This window comes from Polyodon spathula, chromosome 17 (genome assembly GCF_017654505.1).
Source record: "Polyodon spathula isolate WHYD16114869_AA chromosome 17, ASM1765450v1, whole genome shotgun sequence".
NCBI lineage: Eukaryota > Metazoa > Chordata > Actinopteri > Acipenseriformes > Polyodontidae > Polyodon > Polyodon spathula.
In genome coordinates, this window is record NC_054550.1 from 10,123,435 (window position 1) to 10,140,309 (window position 16,875).

Sequence of the window (16,875 nt, forward strand, 5' to 3'; positions counted from 1 at the left end):
TAACAGACATTGAAGCTGCGATTTAAACCAGTTTACTGCTGCACATAGCAAGCTGACAAGGGTGACTAGAGGGGAATGTGGTTTCACAGGGAAAGGTTGTGTTCCTCTATTGTTGCTACTGTAAAAGTGCATTTAGGGACTGTAAACAAGCCGGTCTGTTTTCTGATAAAGCCCAGGAGGCTGTGGCAGATTATTACGACACCAAGATACTGTAAGGCTGGAAAGGGTTAAGCAGTAAACGAAAATAAAAATCCTGAATGGTATTTTAAACATTTAAATGGAAAGCAGTTTTGTGTTGATCTTGCATTGATTTTGAAGTGCTGCTATTGAGCACCCTACTGTGTGTAAAAACAACGGAAAATATGAAAAAAAGAATATAAATATGACTGGACATCGAGTCAACTTTGTTATGGTATAAACGACATTTAAACAGAAAGTTTATACGTGGATATTTTTTGTTTTACACCAAGGTACTTGTTTTTTATATAAATTCAAAAATGACAGGGAATATTAGTTAGCCAATGGAATAACAAGCTTTAATAAAAAAAAAAAAAAAAGAAGTTTGTTAATGTCTATCCAAACAATGTTTAAACTATCACATTCACTGGGTCATCTATGGTTTAGTAATGATCATATTTAACAGTAAATTGGGTACAGCACTCCAAAAACCACTGAACTACACCAGTTTCATGAGAATGATCCAGTTTGTCCATTGCTTCAAATTTCTCAACAGCTACCTATTATTAGCAAGAACAACAGCTGCATGTGTAAGGCTTATTGAGAATACATTTATACTTTTTTTGCATCATAAACCTTATTTTCTGCATACCTCATAATGACCAAATGCAAAAATGCTTTGCTTTGTCATACAAAAGTCCTTCAAGTTAATATACAATGAATCACAACAACCACTTCTGGGCAGCTTATGAAAAATTATATATATTTTCTTAGCCAAACGTTATAATATGACGAAAAGGAAAACCTGAATTATAACCACATAATATGCAATATACATGAGGTAAATTTCGTATTATATTAGCGGAGTTTAAGTACAGGATTGGACAAAACATTTGAAACCCATCCTCTGTACTGGAGTATGCAGCACACAGCTATTCGTGCAAATGCAATTCTGCAGTATAAAAGCTGCATGTCCCTGTTGCAAGTGGTTTTCAGTTAGGGTGGGCAAGACAGCTGCCCTGACAGTAATAGGGGGCTGACAAACAGAAGACACTCAATATCCAAGCCTGCACAAATATGTGACTGTCTGACAATGCTATGGCAGGTGTCCACTAAAAGGCATGAGAGTCAGCTTAATTTCTACTCACCAGAAAAATGTGTTGGTTCCATCATCAAAGACTTCTGTTTCAGTGGTCCTCCTGAAACTGTTCTCTCTGGAAAACTGTACAGAACTCTTGGCCTTCATGAGGTCAGGGACTGCGCTGGAACTGAAGGAGTGAGTCAACATACTGACCATGGACCCATTGACTTGGTCTTCTGCAGAGGACCTCCTGAGCGCAGTACCTTTCCGCTCCACTTTGGTCATTCTAGGGTTGATAGTAAAACAAATGCTCAGCAGCAGAATTACTTGAGGAGCTTGTCATATATACTTTTTTTTCAGATTAAAATTAAGTTCTCACTGTGATGGATGTAATGTTACGCGTTCAGAGAAGTTTCAGATTGTACTAAACAGCACTCCAATCCAAAACGAGGTATTTCTTGTGTTGCTAAGAATTCACAGGTGCATGTGGCACATCCTAATATTATCGGCGTCTGCTATTCATGTCAAAATCTTGAAATGGCTTATAAATGATACGTCTTTCTTCCAGGGAATAGCCGAATTTTGTCGTTCAAAATCTTCTCCTCTTGTCATAAATCCTCCTACTGCATTTCAAAAAGCAACGGTTGTCAGTCAAGGTAGCATTACTGCATCAGACTAAAAATAACTCGTAACTCATGAAATAACTCATTACATTCAAAGTACTGCCGTGCCGTGATCAAACGAGTGTTACTGCTGCACAGAAAATACTAGAGAGATCCGCTTGACAAATGTTTGTTCCACTGTGGTGAGCAGAGCTTTAAAACCATATAGATGGAGGCAATCCGCCCTATCTCGAAGCGGTCACTGCATGTGAAGGGGTCCACTACAGCCAATCGGAACCCATTCTGTGATCATTATTATAATAAATCAGCAGAGCGAGTTGGACCTGCTTGCCGTTGCCACTTCTTTTATGTCGAGGAACACAAATTCGTGACGTTACTGAACCGTGTGGATGTGGTCATTACCATGCGACTAACACGTTATGAAACACGGTGAAAGTGTGTGTGTGTGTGTGTGTTCGGTAGATAAGAGTTTTTAAAAAGTTTTATTACGTATATGAAGTTGCAGTTGAATAAAATACTTTTTTTCCAGTTAAGTTTTCCCTGGTTTAAACACGAGAACGTTACCTGAACTTTTGCAAAATAAAGCTTATCGGCTCCTCCAATCTATGTACTGTGGTAAACAGAAGTGTAATCCTGAGGTATATAGTTAAACACTTGAGAACAACGAGACGTTAATATGTAACCCCTTAGCATAGATATGTTGTCATCTAACGATATGGTCTAAACAGGCCATGGGCTGAGCCAATTTTTGGTCTGCAATGTGATGTCTAAATGAATTAATAATTACGATAAAAGCCTATGTAAAACAAGGTAAACTATCAACGTGGTGAAATGATGTGATAAAGACCATTATCTCACCTGATCTACTGTCTCGTTTCAGTGTTCAAGGTCTTCTAAAAATCGACCTTCTTCCACCTCTCCCAGCTCCACTGTAAAAAGTGACTAACAACTTTTCGTGGCGGGGAGGGAATATGCAGAATCACAGCGTGGCCTCAGGCGGTGACTGATAGTAACCATAGAGGTACCGTGGAGGGACCACATTTTGTTATTGCTTTAGTTTGAATGCCTGGTTTTATATATTTTATCTTGACACGTTTATGTTAAGTATACATAGTGTTAAAAAATCTGCTGCTGCTAATAATAATAATAATAATAATAATAATAATAATAATAATAATAATTGTTGTTGTTATTTATTAAAAACAACTAAAAAGATAAACGACCAATCAGACAGGGCTCATTTGCACAGACAGGCTTTTTAATGCATTTTCTTTCAAGCTGTTGAAATATATGCCTGGTTTTGTTGTTATTTCTGTATTGGAAATACAAAATATGTCAGATTAAAAAATAAAAATAAAACTATAAATCCAGCCAATGCAGCAGATTGTAAATCTTTTCAAACTATCTAACCAAGCAAGCCTACTCCAGTTTCATCAGGGGTTACACAAACACAGCAATAATTAAATGACAACTGAACACACTGGTTTTCTTTTTGGGGAAAAACAAACAAACCTTAAATTAATTCCATGGCTAATATACCGTATTATTGGTTGTATACATTCTTGTGTAAGTTACAGCTCATTAAACTTAGAATAATTGCAAAAACGGAAGTCACCCACAATCAAATGTACCTTGATTTGGTTAGTCTATAGCGTATATGCAATACTCTTTTCCTAATAGTGGGTACAAGAAATAGTACATTTGTTCTGAGACAAACCAACACAGTAGACAAAGATAAAGAGCAATAAAATCGCTCACCATTGTAACAATAAATAATATGGTGCTATTGTTGTCCCATGAGATTCCCTGAGAATCAATAAGCAGTGAGTCTGTTGCTTGCTGGTAGAGTATGTAAATGCATACTTTGCGTTGTCGTTTCCTATAGTTACCTACAGTAAGCCATCCTTCACAAGCAATGTATGGCAAAGTACCCTGTCCTCTGTCCAACCAAACAACCAACCGGAACACTGTATTTAAATGAAAAATGAAACATAAAATGATTTATTTTCTAACTTACCACATATAAAGCACTACTTTAAAAAAAAAAAAAAAAAAACTATAGGCTAATACATTTCAAAATAAACTAGTGTGTAAACAGGTTTATGCACATACAAAACTGTAAAAACAAAAGTAGTTTTTAATCTAAAACAAAAGTAACATTTTTTTTCTCTTGTGTGTGTGTCACTCGCAGCACAGAATCCAGGTTGCAGTCTGCAGCTTTGCAGTTTTCTGATCTATACAATATTTCTGCTGAAGCGCTGTGACTAGCTTCAATATGAAATCTCTCCTACTGATATTTTCCCTGGTGAATTCCTTGTAAAACGAAGGAACTGGTGGCTGCCACGTCCAGTAGAAATAACAGAGATATATATTTTTAAAAAATAGAATATTGTAGGTTATATTCAAAATAAAAACATGTGTGTCGTTAGGAAAATGTAGTCTGGGGGAAAAAAGAAGATCACGCAAGCGCAGTAGACAAAAGGAAGGCGCGGCAGCTATTTGATTAAAGGGAAAGTTAACTGCACTCAGCATTTTCTGTCTGATCATTTTATTTGCCAGATCGTATGGTAATGTGTTCACACACCTCTTTCTTGGTTTTATGTATTTATTTTCTGTCTGTAAAATATTTGTGATACAAAGTTTTCTGTTATGTCTTTGTACTTGGATTAAAGTGTTAAACGTTTGTCAACTTTCTCTGCCGGTGTGTATTTAAAAATGTCGTTTTTAGTCAGATATACGCTGTAGTAAATATTTATTTACTGTATATTATCAAAAGGCTTTACACATCAAAATGTTGTCAATCTTTAATTGAAATTAAAAAGTTTTAGTAATATATTCTAATGACATACAATCATACAGTATTATTAGTATTGCTTATATTATTTTGTCAGTAGGCCTAGCGGTAACTATCATAGTTTACAAAGACTAAACATTATCATCCTAGTTTTAAAGAAAAATAAAAGACTAGATCTCAACATGACAGTTAAATTAGAAAAAAAAACGTCGAGTTGCAATAACGTTTGTTAAACATACATACACATTACAATTACAAACCTCATTTTAAATTATGTATGTGCTGTTAACGTATATTACAGCATTATCTTATCTATCGTTACAGTGTCAAATACGTCCACAAAATCCTTTTAAAAGTATTTATTTTTTGCTAATATATCCGATCTACTTATTCCCCAGACGTAGCACCAGTCCAGCGATCTATGCGTAAACCTTATAAACCATGGAACCTCCCCTTTAAATTCTAGACTGCGATCCACTTTTATCCCGGGACAGCGGTACTAGTGTTAATGAGATTTAACTTTTAGATGTGCCACAAACACTCACAAATATACGTTAAAAGTAGTGAAACTTGTACTTAGTAGAAATTGTACTTTATATAATTGTGTGTGTTTGCTTGTGTGCTGGAAAGGTAACCAGACAAACAAGTAGCTAACGCGCGGCGTAATTCAGAATGTGAGCGACAACACGTGGATTTATTTCTCTTGTTAAATTGTTTTATCTTCGTGGCAACGCATGAAGCTCTCCTCACGATATTCAGAGTCGTTCTTTTACTACTTAGTAAGCAGACACTTACATTTAAATATCCCCTCCCCAAAATGACTACGAATTGAGTAATCTATTGGGTACGGCCGACTTCTTTTTTCCTAAATCAGAATAGTTATAGCAACGCATTTCCTGAAAAGTACGGCAAATACGTTGTGAGGAAAACTGTCATGACTTGTGCAAGTAAACGGCTCCTTTCCAGTGTTGCCAGGTCCGCGGTTTTCCAGCGGAATTGGGCTACTTTAAAAACGCAGCCGTGGGAAATATTAAGGAGTCGCGGGTTGATAATGTAATTAGATTGGTGGTATGACTTTAAAAGATTAAACTGTTTTCATGTTTGCAATATTGTTTGGGATACAGTACCAGCATTAGTATGTCAATAAAAGGATCACGCTGTAATTCGATTGCTGGTATGAATGTTAATTTGTCCCTTTAGTATTTCCATACGCATTTGTTGACAGTGACGTCTAGATGAGCTGTACTGGGGCTTGTAGTTTCTATCAAATTTATATACGGTATCTTTTGTTACAAAAGCTTTTTTTTTTTTTTTTTTTTAATGTATAGGCCTACGTGTTAATAATAAGCTTGCTTTCAGTTAAAACAAATAATTGGGCTATTTTTGAAGTGACTTGGGCTTTCTTAAAAGCACGATTTCAAAATCAATCTAATCAGACTGCACTGCTCGTCCAAGATTCCCACTGAATTTTGTTCTTAGAAGTTTAATCTGAATTCTCTCACTAGTAGAATATGGTTTCAAATTTATATTATGTTCTTGATGAGCCAGGATATCGGGTTCCATACGAGTTCAACACATTTCTCAGTGCTGTGTGTCAACCGGGACTTTATGGAACTTCGTTATGTAAATCTTTCAGCAAGCTGGTGTTAACCTCATCTTTGTGTTTTTGCACAAATTCGTGGAACCAACAGGTGTTTTTTTTTTTTTTGGTTTTTTTTTGCTGTTGTTGTTGTTTTTTTCAGGTTTTCGTATTTAAGTATATTCGTCAAACTGGAAATCTATCTTTGTGAACTTCATGCTTTTATTATTTATAGGGGAAATACATAAATATAATATGTTTTTGTGTAAAAGAGAAAAGATGTATTATCTGAAATCAAATGAGCTGAACCACAATCTCGTAAATACATCATTGTATTGCAGACTTAAAAGTGCAAGTTCTGTTTTGCAAAACGAATAATAAAAATTTTACCCCAATTGAAGTCAAAGTAGATGCTCTAGTCAGAGGTTAAAGTGGTACTCAGTGCACTGCGCGTGCCTTAACAACTCCTGCTAAGAAAGCTGGGAAGCGCCCTTTCAAATCTGGTATGTTATACTGTTTTTAAATTGAATTTATCATATGCAATACATTGGGTGATAGACAAGTTGAAAAATCATGCAGATACAATAATCTAGCTAGAAAAAATAAATAAAAAAACTTTATTTGTATTTTTTTATTATTTGTGTATTTATCCCGAGGGATATCAGACAGCATCCGTTAGGTAAACTGTTTCCCCACTACGACCACTAGTTGAATGAAAATTGATTTGAGTTTGTTTCAAGGGCTCAGAATCGGATTCGGACCCTGATGACTCGGACTGGACTCTCAGGACTAGGACTCGAGATTTGAGGACTCGACTACAAGCTGCTATCAAATGACAATAATCTGAAACATTGAATAAATCGTGTCACGTAAAAAAAAAAAAAACGCTTATTTTTTTCCTATTTGGTCAAAGAAGCCCATCAGGGCTACTTCCAGCAGCTCTCAGATAATAAAGGGTTGCTTGGTACGGCCTTTAGGTACAGTAGAATGTCACAAACAAGATTTTCACTTCTGAAGTCTCCTAAGCATAAGGTACAGCTTCCGGACATGTTTCCATTGTTCAATTCTACGGCATTTTAGCGTGAGAAGGCGATCTAGCCACCCTATAAAGACGTGCAATGTTTTAGCGCGCTTTCCGTAACGTGTGGAATGTGCGTGGTGTGTGCGTGATACATCACAAATCATGAAGGCGGAGAGAAGCTGCGTGGAAACCCAGCCAGTGTTTACCTTCTTATTCTAGTGCTTACTGTACTTGTCTGAAAATGTACTTTATACACACAAAACACACAAGGGTTACCAGAGTAAACATTACAGTGTAAAGTATATAAATACAAAAAAAAAAAAGAAAAAAAAAATGGTGATAATCTATTACCTATGGTTTATGTTTGATTCTTAGATACTTGATTTACAGCAGTATTGTGGTTGGAATTTTGTTATGAATCGTTTACATGAGTAATGTTATTCAACTTGTGTAATGAAAACTGGTTGTGACATGTTGCTATATCTGATACAATTCTGTAAGAGATAATGCTGACCCCTAGTGGTGAGACAAGGTAGACGCACTGAACAGGTTTGACCTGTAAAGGGGCTTGCTTGGGGAGCTTGAAGATGACTCAGTGTTCTAGTGTTGTTTTATGACAAGAACTAAGTATCAGTGAAGCAGCATTATAGATTTATACTCCCAGGTGTGTTACATAAACCTCAATAATTGTAAAAGCAGTATGAGTATTGTTCATTGTTTTGATCAATTTTTTTTGAAGTCAGTCTCTCTCTCTCTCTCAAAGAGCCAACTTTAGTAATGTATATACTTCAGTAATTTATATTTAGTAATACATATTTTGCCATGAAAAAGTAGACCTTATTTAGTATTTATAGTAATATTTATGTTTTAGTTTTGTATTAATTTAAAATTACTTTAATTTTACCTTATACAAGATTGCCATAGTATAAGCACAGCAAAGCATTGTAAACAACAGTGAGATACTGTAAAGTATATTAAATGCACAATTTAACCATGGGAAAAGTAATGTAAATACAGTGGTTAACTTATGAGGGTTTACAATACATCATCATAAAACAGGACAACTGTTAAATAAAATAGTATGGTTAACACTCCAACCTCCAGCAATTACATACTGACATGTTATGGTTGCCGTGACAACAGAGAGACTTTGTCACAAAGTCAAAATGATGCCCTCTTATTACTTCATGCTTATATTTAGCTGCGTCACAATGCAGAACTCCCAAACACAGGCAAATCAAGACTAAATCTACATTGTCAACGCAGTCTGTACCAAAAGCAGTTCTCAGAAAATGAAAACTATTGCTTCAGGAACTATTTGGCAATCAAACAGATTAAAACAGTAAGGAATCTGCTTCTCAATCTGACTTCATTGGTAAGTTTTATTTATTTATTTTTATCAGAGAAAGAAAAAGTGTTCATTAAAAGCTGTAAGCTTTTGGGACAACGCCTACTTTATATTGATTTTGGACTAAAAAAAACGGAAACATGTTTCTTGGGACCTAGCTATAGTTTTACAATTATATACTGTAAAATTACTTTTTATTTTCTCTATTTTCTTAAATATTTATTGTGTTGGTCTGACTAGAAAAACAGCTGCATAAGACAGATGAGTAAGTATATAATATTTACATTTGTCATCAATGAACAGGCAAACATTGCAGGAAAATCTAGAGCAAGACAGTAATTAAAAGTCTTTTATATTACAAATACAGAGTTCTAACTCTATGCTTGAGTTTCTTCTCTGAAAGGTCACTGTGTTGGTATGGGTATGAAATATTAGAGTTAGCTTAACTAATGTATAAATGTTGTTTAGAATCACTTTGTGTCATATTCTAATTTCAGTCATCGCACACTTGTGACTTTTTAAATCTCAATGAGTTTAAAGCACCAATGACCCTCCACAGAGCTCTCAGATTCATGTCTTACTTGGTACACCAGGGGGTCACCATTAACCTATGCAGTACTCTGCCACTAGTGGATTTAAGAGATTAATCAGTAAGAAATACCACACTGAACAACAGTTAATTTTTAGACATGATTCTGAGAACTCTGTTAAGGCCAGAGGGTGTTTTAAAGAGTTCTAAATCTACTGCATTCCATATGCTGTGGATGAAAACCGTGGTGACCTACATAGTGAAGCCTCCTGAACCACTGAATCCTCTGAAGTCATTTGGTTCACAAAAAGATTCACTGATCCGAAGCACATGAAGCGCTTCGTGCCCTTTAGTGCCATCTCTTGACAGATCTGCACAACTCAATACATTGAGAGTAACGACAGCCCCCTACAGAGAGAAGGCATTTGTTAAAGTGGACAATTGCACTAATGCTCAGAGAAGGCAAATGTGTCATGACATTTCATAGACTTTTGACATACAAAATAAAGCAATTTCATTTTTTATTTTCTCGGTTAATTGGGCATCTATAATTTAAAGAATCATTTCAGTGCTTTTTCTAAAGACAGCGCTTGGCCATTGCTTTTATCGAAATTGCCTGGAATATTTATTTTACATATCAACCAGACATGCAATTAACCAATAAAACCTTCTTAAATAATCATACTGGAAATATAAGTGTTATCCAATCAAAAACAAGCTCTTGTTGCTTGATATAAAAGATAACGTAATTTGATGAGACTTCAGCAACAGTAGTGTGTAAGATGGTGTGATAAGTAAGATATTTCGATTCATACTGAAAAGCAGATTCTTCAGTGACACATGCAGTATACAGCTTTAGCTATAATGCACAGAGGTAGAAATAGTGGGTTTGAGTCCCTGCTGTTTCCATTTTTACAGTAATTGTGTACACTGCTTCCTTTATATATGGGGTGTCGTGTAAAAAAAAAAAAAATTAAAAAGCATTAATTTTTTTTCTACATTTAACATAATGTACTGTTCATATTCTTGTCAAATAATTACTTATTTGCAAACCTTATTTTTTTTTGCATTTAAGGCTGCATTTTTCTGTTTTTAACAACAGGTTAACAAGCAACAAATCTACTTCTGTCGGGGACTTAAAGAAAACAATCAAACGTGCTTCTGCCTGCACAGACATCTCTATTAAAAACAAGCTGATAATGGCTCAACTGTTGTAAGTACCCACAATGTTCAATCACTTTGATTCAACTACTTCTAAATTAACTACTGTCTTGCAGTCAGACAACCCATAATTCAAGTGTAAAGGCTTCAGAATAGCTGTGAATTACAGTGGTTATATCTATAACAGATGACCTCAAAGACACTGCTGGGGTGAATTGACCTATTCAGAAAGAAGACATCCACTTAGTAGTAGAAAATAACAATTTATTGGTTGCGAAAGATGTGCCTGATGGCACATGAATAATTGGCAAACAGTTATGCCTGACATGAACATGACAGCCGACAGATACATAATACATTAACATTATAATATGGCCCATGGCCTTATCCATTGGAGCTCGATAGCCGCCCCTATGCTGACCGAGCTGAGATGAATGCAATACAGTGATTAAGAATGGCTCGGCTAGCGGGCAGGACAAGTGCCACTTGGGGCCACCTTCCCCCTACACAAGGCACACTGCTGGGTGGAGGCAGGTAGGAGGATGAACAAACAAAGAAACGACAGGGGCAACAAACAGCCCGAACTAGGGATAACATTGGGCAATTGACCCATTACATACTCTAAACTACCCACCTCAGAGCAAAAACCTTTCTGGGTTGTTCAAGAGACCTATTTCCTTCACCGTTCACAGATGTACGTTTATTCCGTACGTACCTCTGCAACAAGGCAAATTGGATCAGACCACGATCTATTACGACGTATGGTGCTGTAGATATATATATATATATATATATAATAATATAATATATATATATATATATATATACTTCTTATGAGATAGCATATAGATACACTACTTCTTATTGAGATAGCATGGGAGAAATAACTAGGTAGACGTGTGTTGTTATTTAAGTTTGAAGGTTGCACAGTTATATCAGTCTACCTCGCTACGCTTGCCATGCTATCTGAAGAAGGAAGAAACTGAAATGTTATAGCCAATTATGAAAATAGTGAGTTATCAGTTTATCAATCACCTTTCTTCTTCAGTAAGTATTTCTAGTGATTGAGGAGTATCCTGTTGGATCCTGATTCTCCTCTCTAATAAAAAATCAATATACCAAATTAATTTAACCTCTGTTTTTGTCCTTAATTTAGAATGCCAAATGATGTTCTGGAATTTTGCTTTGGGTTTCCTGTTACTTTTTAATTGAGTGGAAGGAAATCACGTCCTTCTCCACGGTCACATATTTTTTTGTTTTTTTTATGATTTAATTAAGACAGCTGGAGGGAAGATCTGCACCAGTGAAAGAGATGCATGTTAAAATGATTTGGCAAGCAGCTCAGTGGATGTTATCTGCAGGCAAGGATGACTTGAAGGACAGAGAAATACAAACTCCACAGGATAATGAAGAGACAGCACCTGTGTTGCACTGGTATGTTTCAAACAAAAGGGACCTACATCCTCAGCATTTATTATTGACTTATTAACTGTTATCCATAACTATTAAACATTTAATAGTGCTACATTTAGAAATACTACAAGAAAAAAATTCAGCGACTTTCAACTAGAAGTCTGCAGATATTATCAGTAAAAAAAAATATTTCAAGGCGAATTAGACTGGTTGCTCTTCATTGGACTCTCTCCAAGGCCACTGTGGCCTTTTAGTAGTGAACAGAACAGAACATACTGAACACAACTCTCATTGTGATTTCAACTCCATGGATACTGTTACCATGCAATGATGTCACTGCACCATGCAGGTTGAAATGGATCAAAATTATATAATTCCAATGCAGTGACTTCAGTGCTTGTATAACTGTATCTTCCTTTTCACTCGTCTTTATTTTTACACCAGATCCCCTCTATGGGATTGCAATGTTATAAATACACAATTTTTCATTTTTCATGTTCTACGTAATCATTCTTTCCCAATAGGTTAAGAACCCTGTCTCCTGCTTCCCTGGACTGTTTGGAAGTTGGAGGTATCCTGAGACGCTCCTATGGACACACAGACCTTCCCACTAAACTCAAAGGATCCTTACAATCAAAGGATAGCCAAACAGCCAAGCCACCTTCCACTCTGAGTTTAGCAAAGGCTACATCTGAACCTGATGTGGAAACTTACAAAAAGACAAAGGTATGGCAAATCTCGTTTTGACGTTAATCATTATAACTAGATAAAATTAAACTGTCTGAAATTTAAAATACATAAAAAATCTAAAGTGATTGTAGTTAACAAAATAATTCCATGCCATGCACATTCCTATATAGATCTCAAATGTGTAGTTCCAAAAAATGACAACTAGTGCGACACTATGTTAAACAAATCCCGTCATGGTCCTTCCACCTGGAGAATGAAATGGTTCCCACCCCTCTAGGGCTTTCTCTCCTTCATTAACCAAACAGCTGCTTCCTCTTATGATTGACATACTTTGCAGCCAGTAAGACCATTGACCCTGACGGCACAGTTGAGGTAAAATGAGTAACAGATTTCCTAGAAGCCTAGTATAGTACCAGATGACAGTATATAATTAATGGAAGTCAGCTACAACTACTATAAGCTAATACATTTGATTTTCTACATTTGTATATCAAGGACTCACATATAAATTACATATGAGTACCTCAAATACAGTATTTCAAATGTCTCAAATTTTACTGAGAACCTGCACTTTTACATGACTGAACAATTTTTACTCTGTGAATTTGCATAATCTTCAATTGAATAATGTTTATTGTCCTCTGCTATGTGTTCTTAAAGAGTGAGTATCTTCAAATATTGAGTTATTATCATTTTTCTCCAAGTTTGTCTGGCTTTCAGTGGCTTTATGCTTGCCTAGAGAATCCTACATGCCAGACTGAACATACTTCCTCATTCCACTGAAATCATGTGACCTTTTAACAGTGCCATCATCAGTGCACATTCCAGACATGCTTAATGCCAGGTAACGGCATTTTTTTAGAAAACGATTACTCAATGTTGGAGCAACCTAGAAAAGAATCATTTCTAAAAAAACAACTTTGTCTGCATATTACTGAGTATTTTTCTGTTACCCTCCACATTATTTCTATAATGACTGCCTGGCTTTTTATTATGCTACATAATTCAATTTGTTGGCTTATGGAGAACTGGGTCTTGAAGGGCGATGTTGCAATTTCATTCTTACAGTGTTCATCTTGAATTTAACTCATTATTTATTTTTATACCAGGACTAACTTGGCACTGCATTTAAGGGCTCACATATAAAGGTTTATTTTGGAAATAACTTTAAACGCCCGACCCTTTTATTCTAACATGGCTGTTTTTGTACATTTCAGATATTTTGGTCAGAATTATTATTAGAAAATGGAAGAGATTTCCTTTAACCTGATTGATCAATACGAGGTCCTTAATCTCTGGTAAAGGACCTCAAATGTTATCTTTCAAACTATGTTTAATCACTGTTACAAAATCGATCTGCTGGAAAATATGTAAATACGGTATTCATGTATTTTACCTTTTTTTTCTGCTTGATGAAAGAAAATGTGTTCTACTACACGCCCTCTGAATGTTCTCTGTCTGTCTGCTTCCTCGCTGTCCTATACATTCAATCCTATTTAAATTTAGTATGGCAAATAAAGTAATAACAATAAGAAACCCAACAACTGGATGCAGTCTGATTGCTTTCAGCAGCGTTATTTCAGCATATAACAGTAACACACAGGACGATGCTCTCCTTTGACACTAACAAAGCCAGGAAGGAGGCTTTGAATAAACTTTATGAACATACTGAGAACAAGTTAATGAACAAACAGCAGAATCAGCATTACCACATGTAGACTACTAGATATATTTAATTACTAAATTACTGAAGGAAGACGTTTGTATTCATAAGCAACAAAAACGAGTACTTCATAAAATCACAAGAAAAGCAAACAGAAAAACTTTAAAAGTTTGTATTTATTTATTTATATATTTATTTATTAAACGTATCCATTTTCTAATAGCAATAGAACCCTCATAAGCAGGCTTTACCTTTGGCTCGGGACATTCAACGGCACGAAGCAAGCCTTACGAGAGACAGTAAATACTGCTTCTTCGGGTTCTGTTGCTTAAGTATATATGCATAGAATATGCAACAAAAAATATATTCTTTGAATTGAATGTAGCCTATGTTACCATAGTTACAGGGGTGGGCCGGACGGTAATAAAATGCTGCCTGTGATATTGCCCGTTATAGCGGTTAATCAATCCGACTCGAACAGCAGCAACGTGGCACTGCCTCTAATTGTGGAAAGGGACATTGCCTAAGCAACATTGGTGTGGTTTGTTTGTTTCTTTGCACAGTACTGTTATTTATTGTCTTGTGTTGGGGGCCGCCCGTGTTGATTAAAGTACAGCCAATATTTTTTATGTTGTGTTTTAAATAAATGTTAAATATTAAATAATTCTGTTGTAAATAAATGAATTGTTCTTTTGAGCAGCACCTGACTCCGAGTCTCTGGGCTTTAATTTATTTGTGAGGGGCTTGCGTGGGGAACAGTGGAGTTCAAGAACTATATTGCGGAACTTGGTTCCAGAGGAGCTAACCCTCCAGTTTTAGTTAACTGGCGTAGTCATCCACTTGAGATAAGAATAAGCAGAGCCCTCCCCTCACTACATTAATGCTATACCACATGAGGCAACTGTGCCATAGTTGCCCTCCGGGTAGCTACTGGGCAGTATCCCACTAATTACACCAACCTTAGTCAGGTCAAAGTTAAAGGGTTTACTCTGAAAACTGCTAAGCTCAAAAGCCACTATGTTAAGTGAACAGAATTCCTTTTGTAGCTTTTACTGCATTGTTTCCACAGCTGGAGACACCCTACCCTTTTGAGAGTGAATCTGAGCCATTGCCATTGCCTGCATCCTTCAGGGGTGTCTACAAAAAGCATAGACAAGCTAATGAAGCTACAGCTGAACTCAAAGAGACTTGTCTTGCTGCACTTCTTGAAGACGTTAGGTAACTATAATTGCCATATAAAGCTTTAAATCATGCGTTATTTAAAGAGTAAGTAGCTTAAAGTTACATTCTCATAATCATCCACTTTTTTAATGATATTTGCATTCATTCTGCAAATACTGTGCTGAGATTTGTAGGCTACAGCGCCATCTAGTGAATTTCCACTGTTCAAGTTGCTTTTGTATTGTTGGAAGTACAGAGCAGGTGTTCATAAGATGCTGTTGATTCTTACAAACAATAACACTGTGGTTGATCTAGCCTGTGTTAAAAAAAAAGGTCTACATAACAAGGTCTATAGTAAAATATATCAAAATATCAGAGCTACTCCTTGAAGAAATAAAGTAATCAAAAAGCACAACTGGAGTTAAGAATGTGTTTAAGCATCTTAGAGCACTTTTATTTACAATATTTTCCAAAGGTTGTCTGTCCCTATAACTAACAAATAAAAATAAACACAAAAGAAAACACAAGCTCTATGTTCAGAGCCCTGAACTAAACACTGAAGGTGGTTTGCCTTCTCTCAGTCCCCCGACCCCGACCCCAACCCCGACCTGACCCCGACAGATAGTGCCATTTTAACTTACAATCAGTTGTAGGGTTTAACAACACACTGATCCCTCCATCCCAAACAGAACCAACAAACATAGAACATCCCCACCCTTATATACCCAAGAAACTAGTCCCAGCTGCACTGGGCTCTCCATTTAATCATGAATCACCTGAGAGATTACCCTTACCAAAAATGGAGGACTTTTGGCTTCTGTTCCCTTATCCATCAGTTTGCAGAACCAGATTTGAGCCCTATAGTGAATCAGTGTCCCTGGCATGGGAAATGTAAGGAATGTTTTATTTGCTACACTTTAGCAAACCTGTTGCTTGTGTTTCAGAGGCACCCTGTCCGATCTCACCAGAGAGCGACAGAGTGACAGGCAGCAGCACGGACGCATGCTCCAGTTGACCACACACCTCAGAGAGCATGTGAAGCACTTCATCACCCTGTGCAGTGACTGCAATGTTCCCGAGACACTTGACAGTCTCAAACCACAAACCAATGACACTTTGACCATGTAAGACCTTTGTGAGCTATGTACAACCACGAGTAGTCCGAACCGACCTCTATACCAACCAGCAACCTGCCCCTGTATATTAGAGTTCAGTGCAGGTCAGAACTTCTAAGTAACTTGGCATATTCAAGTTAGAAAAACATTTATAGATGTCTGTTTTTTATTCCAATGGTATTTTTACTGATTTGATCAAATATGTGTTTGGGGACTATTAAAGCATTCAACAAAGACTAGGCAAGGCATTCTTTAGTATGGTAATGGTTTTAACTCCGTCCAGTCTGAACTGGTTCAGATTAGCCTACATACATTGCCTACAGAGACATTCGTTTTATGTCTGTATCTGTTTTGTATCTGCTTTTACGAGAGTGCTAACCAAGACTTTGAAATTAAGTTTCTTACCGTTCATTAGCAGGATCACAGGGACCCCTTTTTGTGTGTTAAAGATGTTTTGGTTCTTTGCTTATTTTTAACAATGTAACAGTCATAAAAAACATAATTTACCCACTGATCCTGT

The 16,875-nt window shown here is 36.3% G+C and overlaps 2 protein-coding genes across 3 annotated transcripts in view; one reads left to right on the forward strand and one right to left on the reverse strand.

The window, feature by feature from the left end:
- LOC121330068 (phosphatidylserine synthase 2-like) overlaps positions 1-2,846 on the reverse strand; it is a 56,048-nt gene extending 53,202 nt beyond the window's left edge. For both annotated transcript variants that reach the window (XM_041276335.1, XM_041276336.1), the window contains exons 1-2: positions 2,740-2,846; positions 1,326-1,544 (exon numbers count right to left, since the gene is read on the reverse strand). In XM_041276335.1, the coding sequence (XP_041132269.1) occupies positions 1,326-1,543 (218 nt within the window). In that variant the 5' untranslated portion in view covers position 1,544; positions 2,740-2,846. The remainder of the gene's footprint in view (positions 1-1,325; positions 1,545-2,739) is intronic.
- An 8,751-nt stretch (positions 2,847-11,597) lies between these two features.
- The window catches only part of LOC121329766, an 11,329-nt gene continuing 6,051 nt past the window's right edge, over positions 11,598-16,875 (forward strand). The window contains exons 1-4 of the mRNA XM_041275542.1: positions 11,598-11,747; positions 12,251-12,452; positions 15,149-15,297; positions 16,185-16,364. Of these exons, the coding sequence (XP_041131476.1) occupies positions 11,626-11,747; positions 12,251-12,452; positions 15,149-15,297; positions 16,185-16,364 (653 nt within the window). The 5' untranslated portion in view covers positions 11,598-11,625. The remainder of the gene's footprint in view (positions 11,748-12,250; positions 12,453-15,148; positions 15,298-16,184; positions 16,365-16,875) is intronic.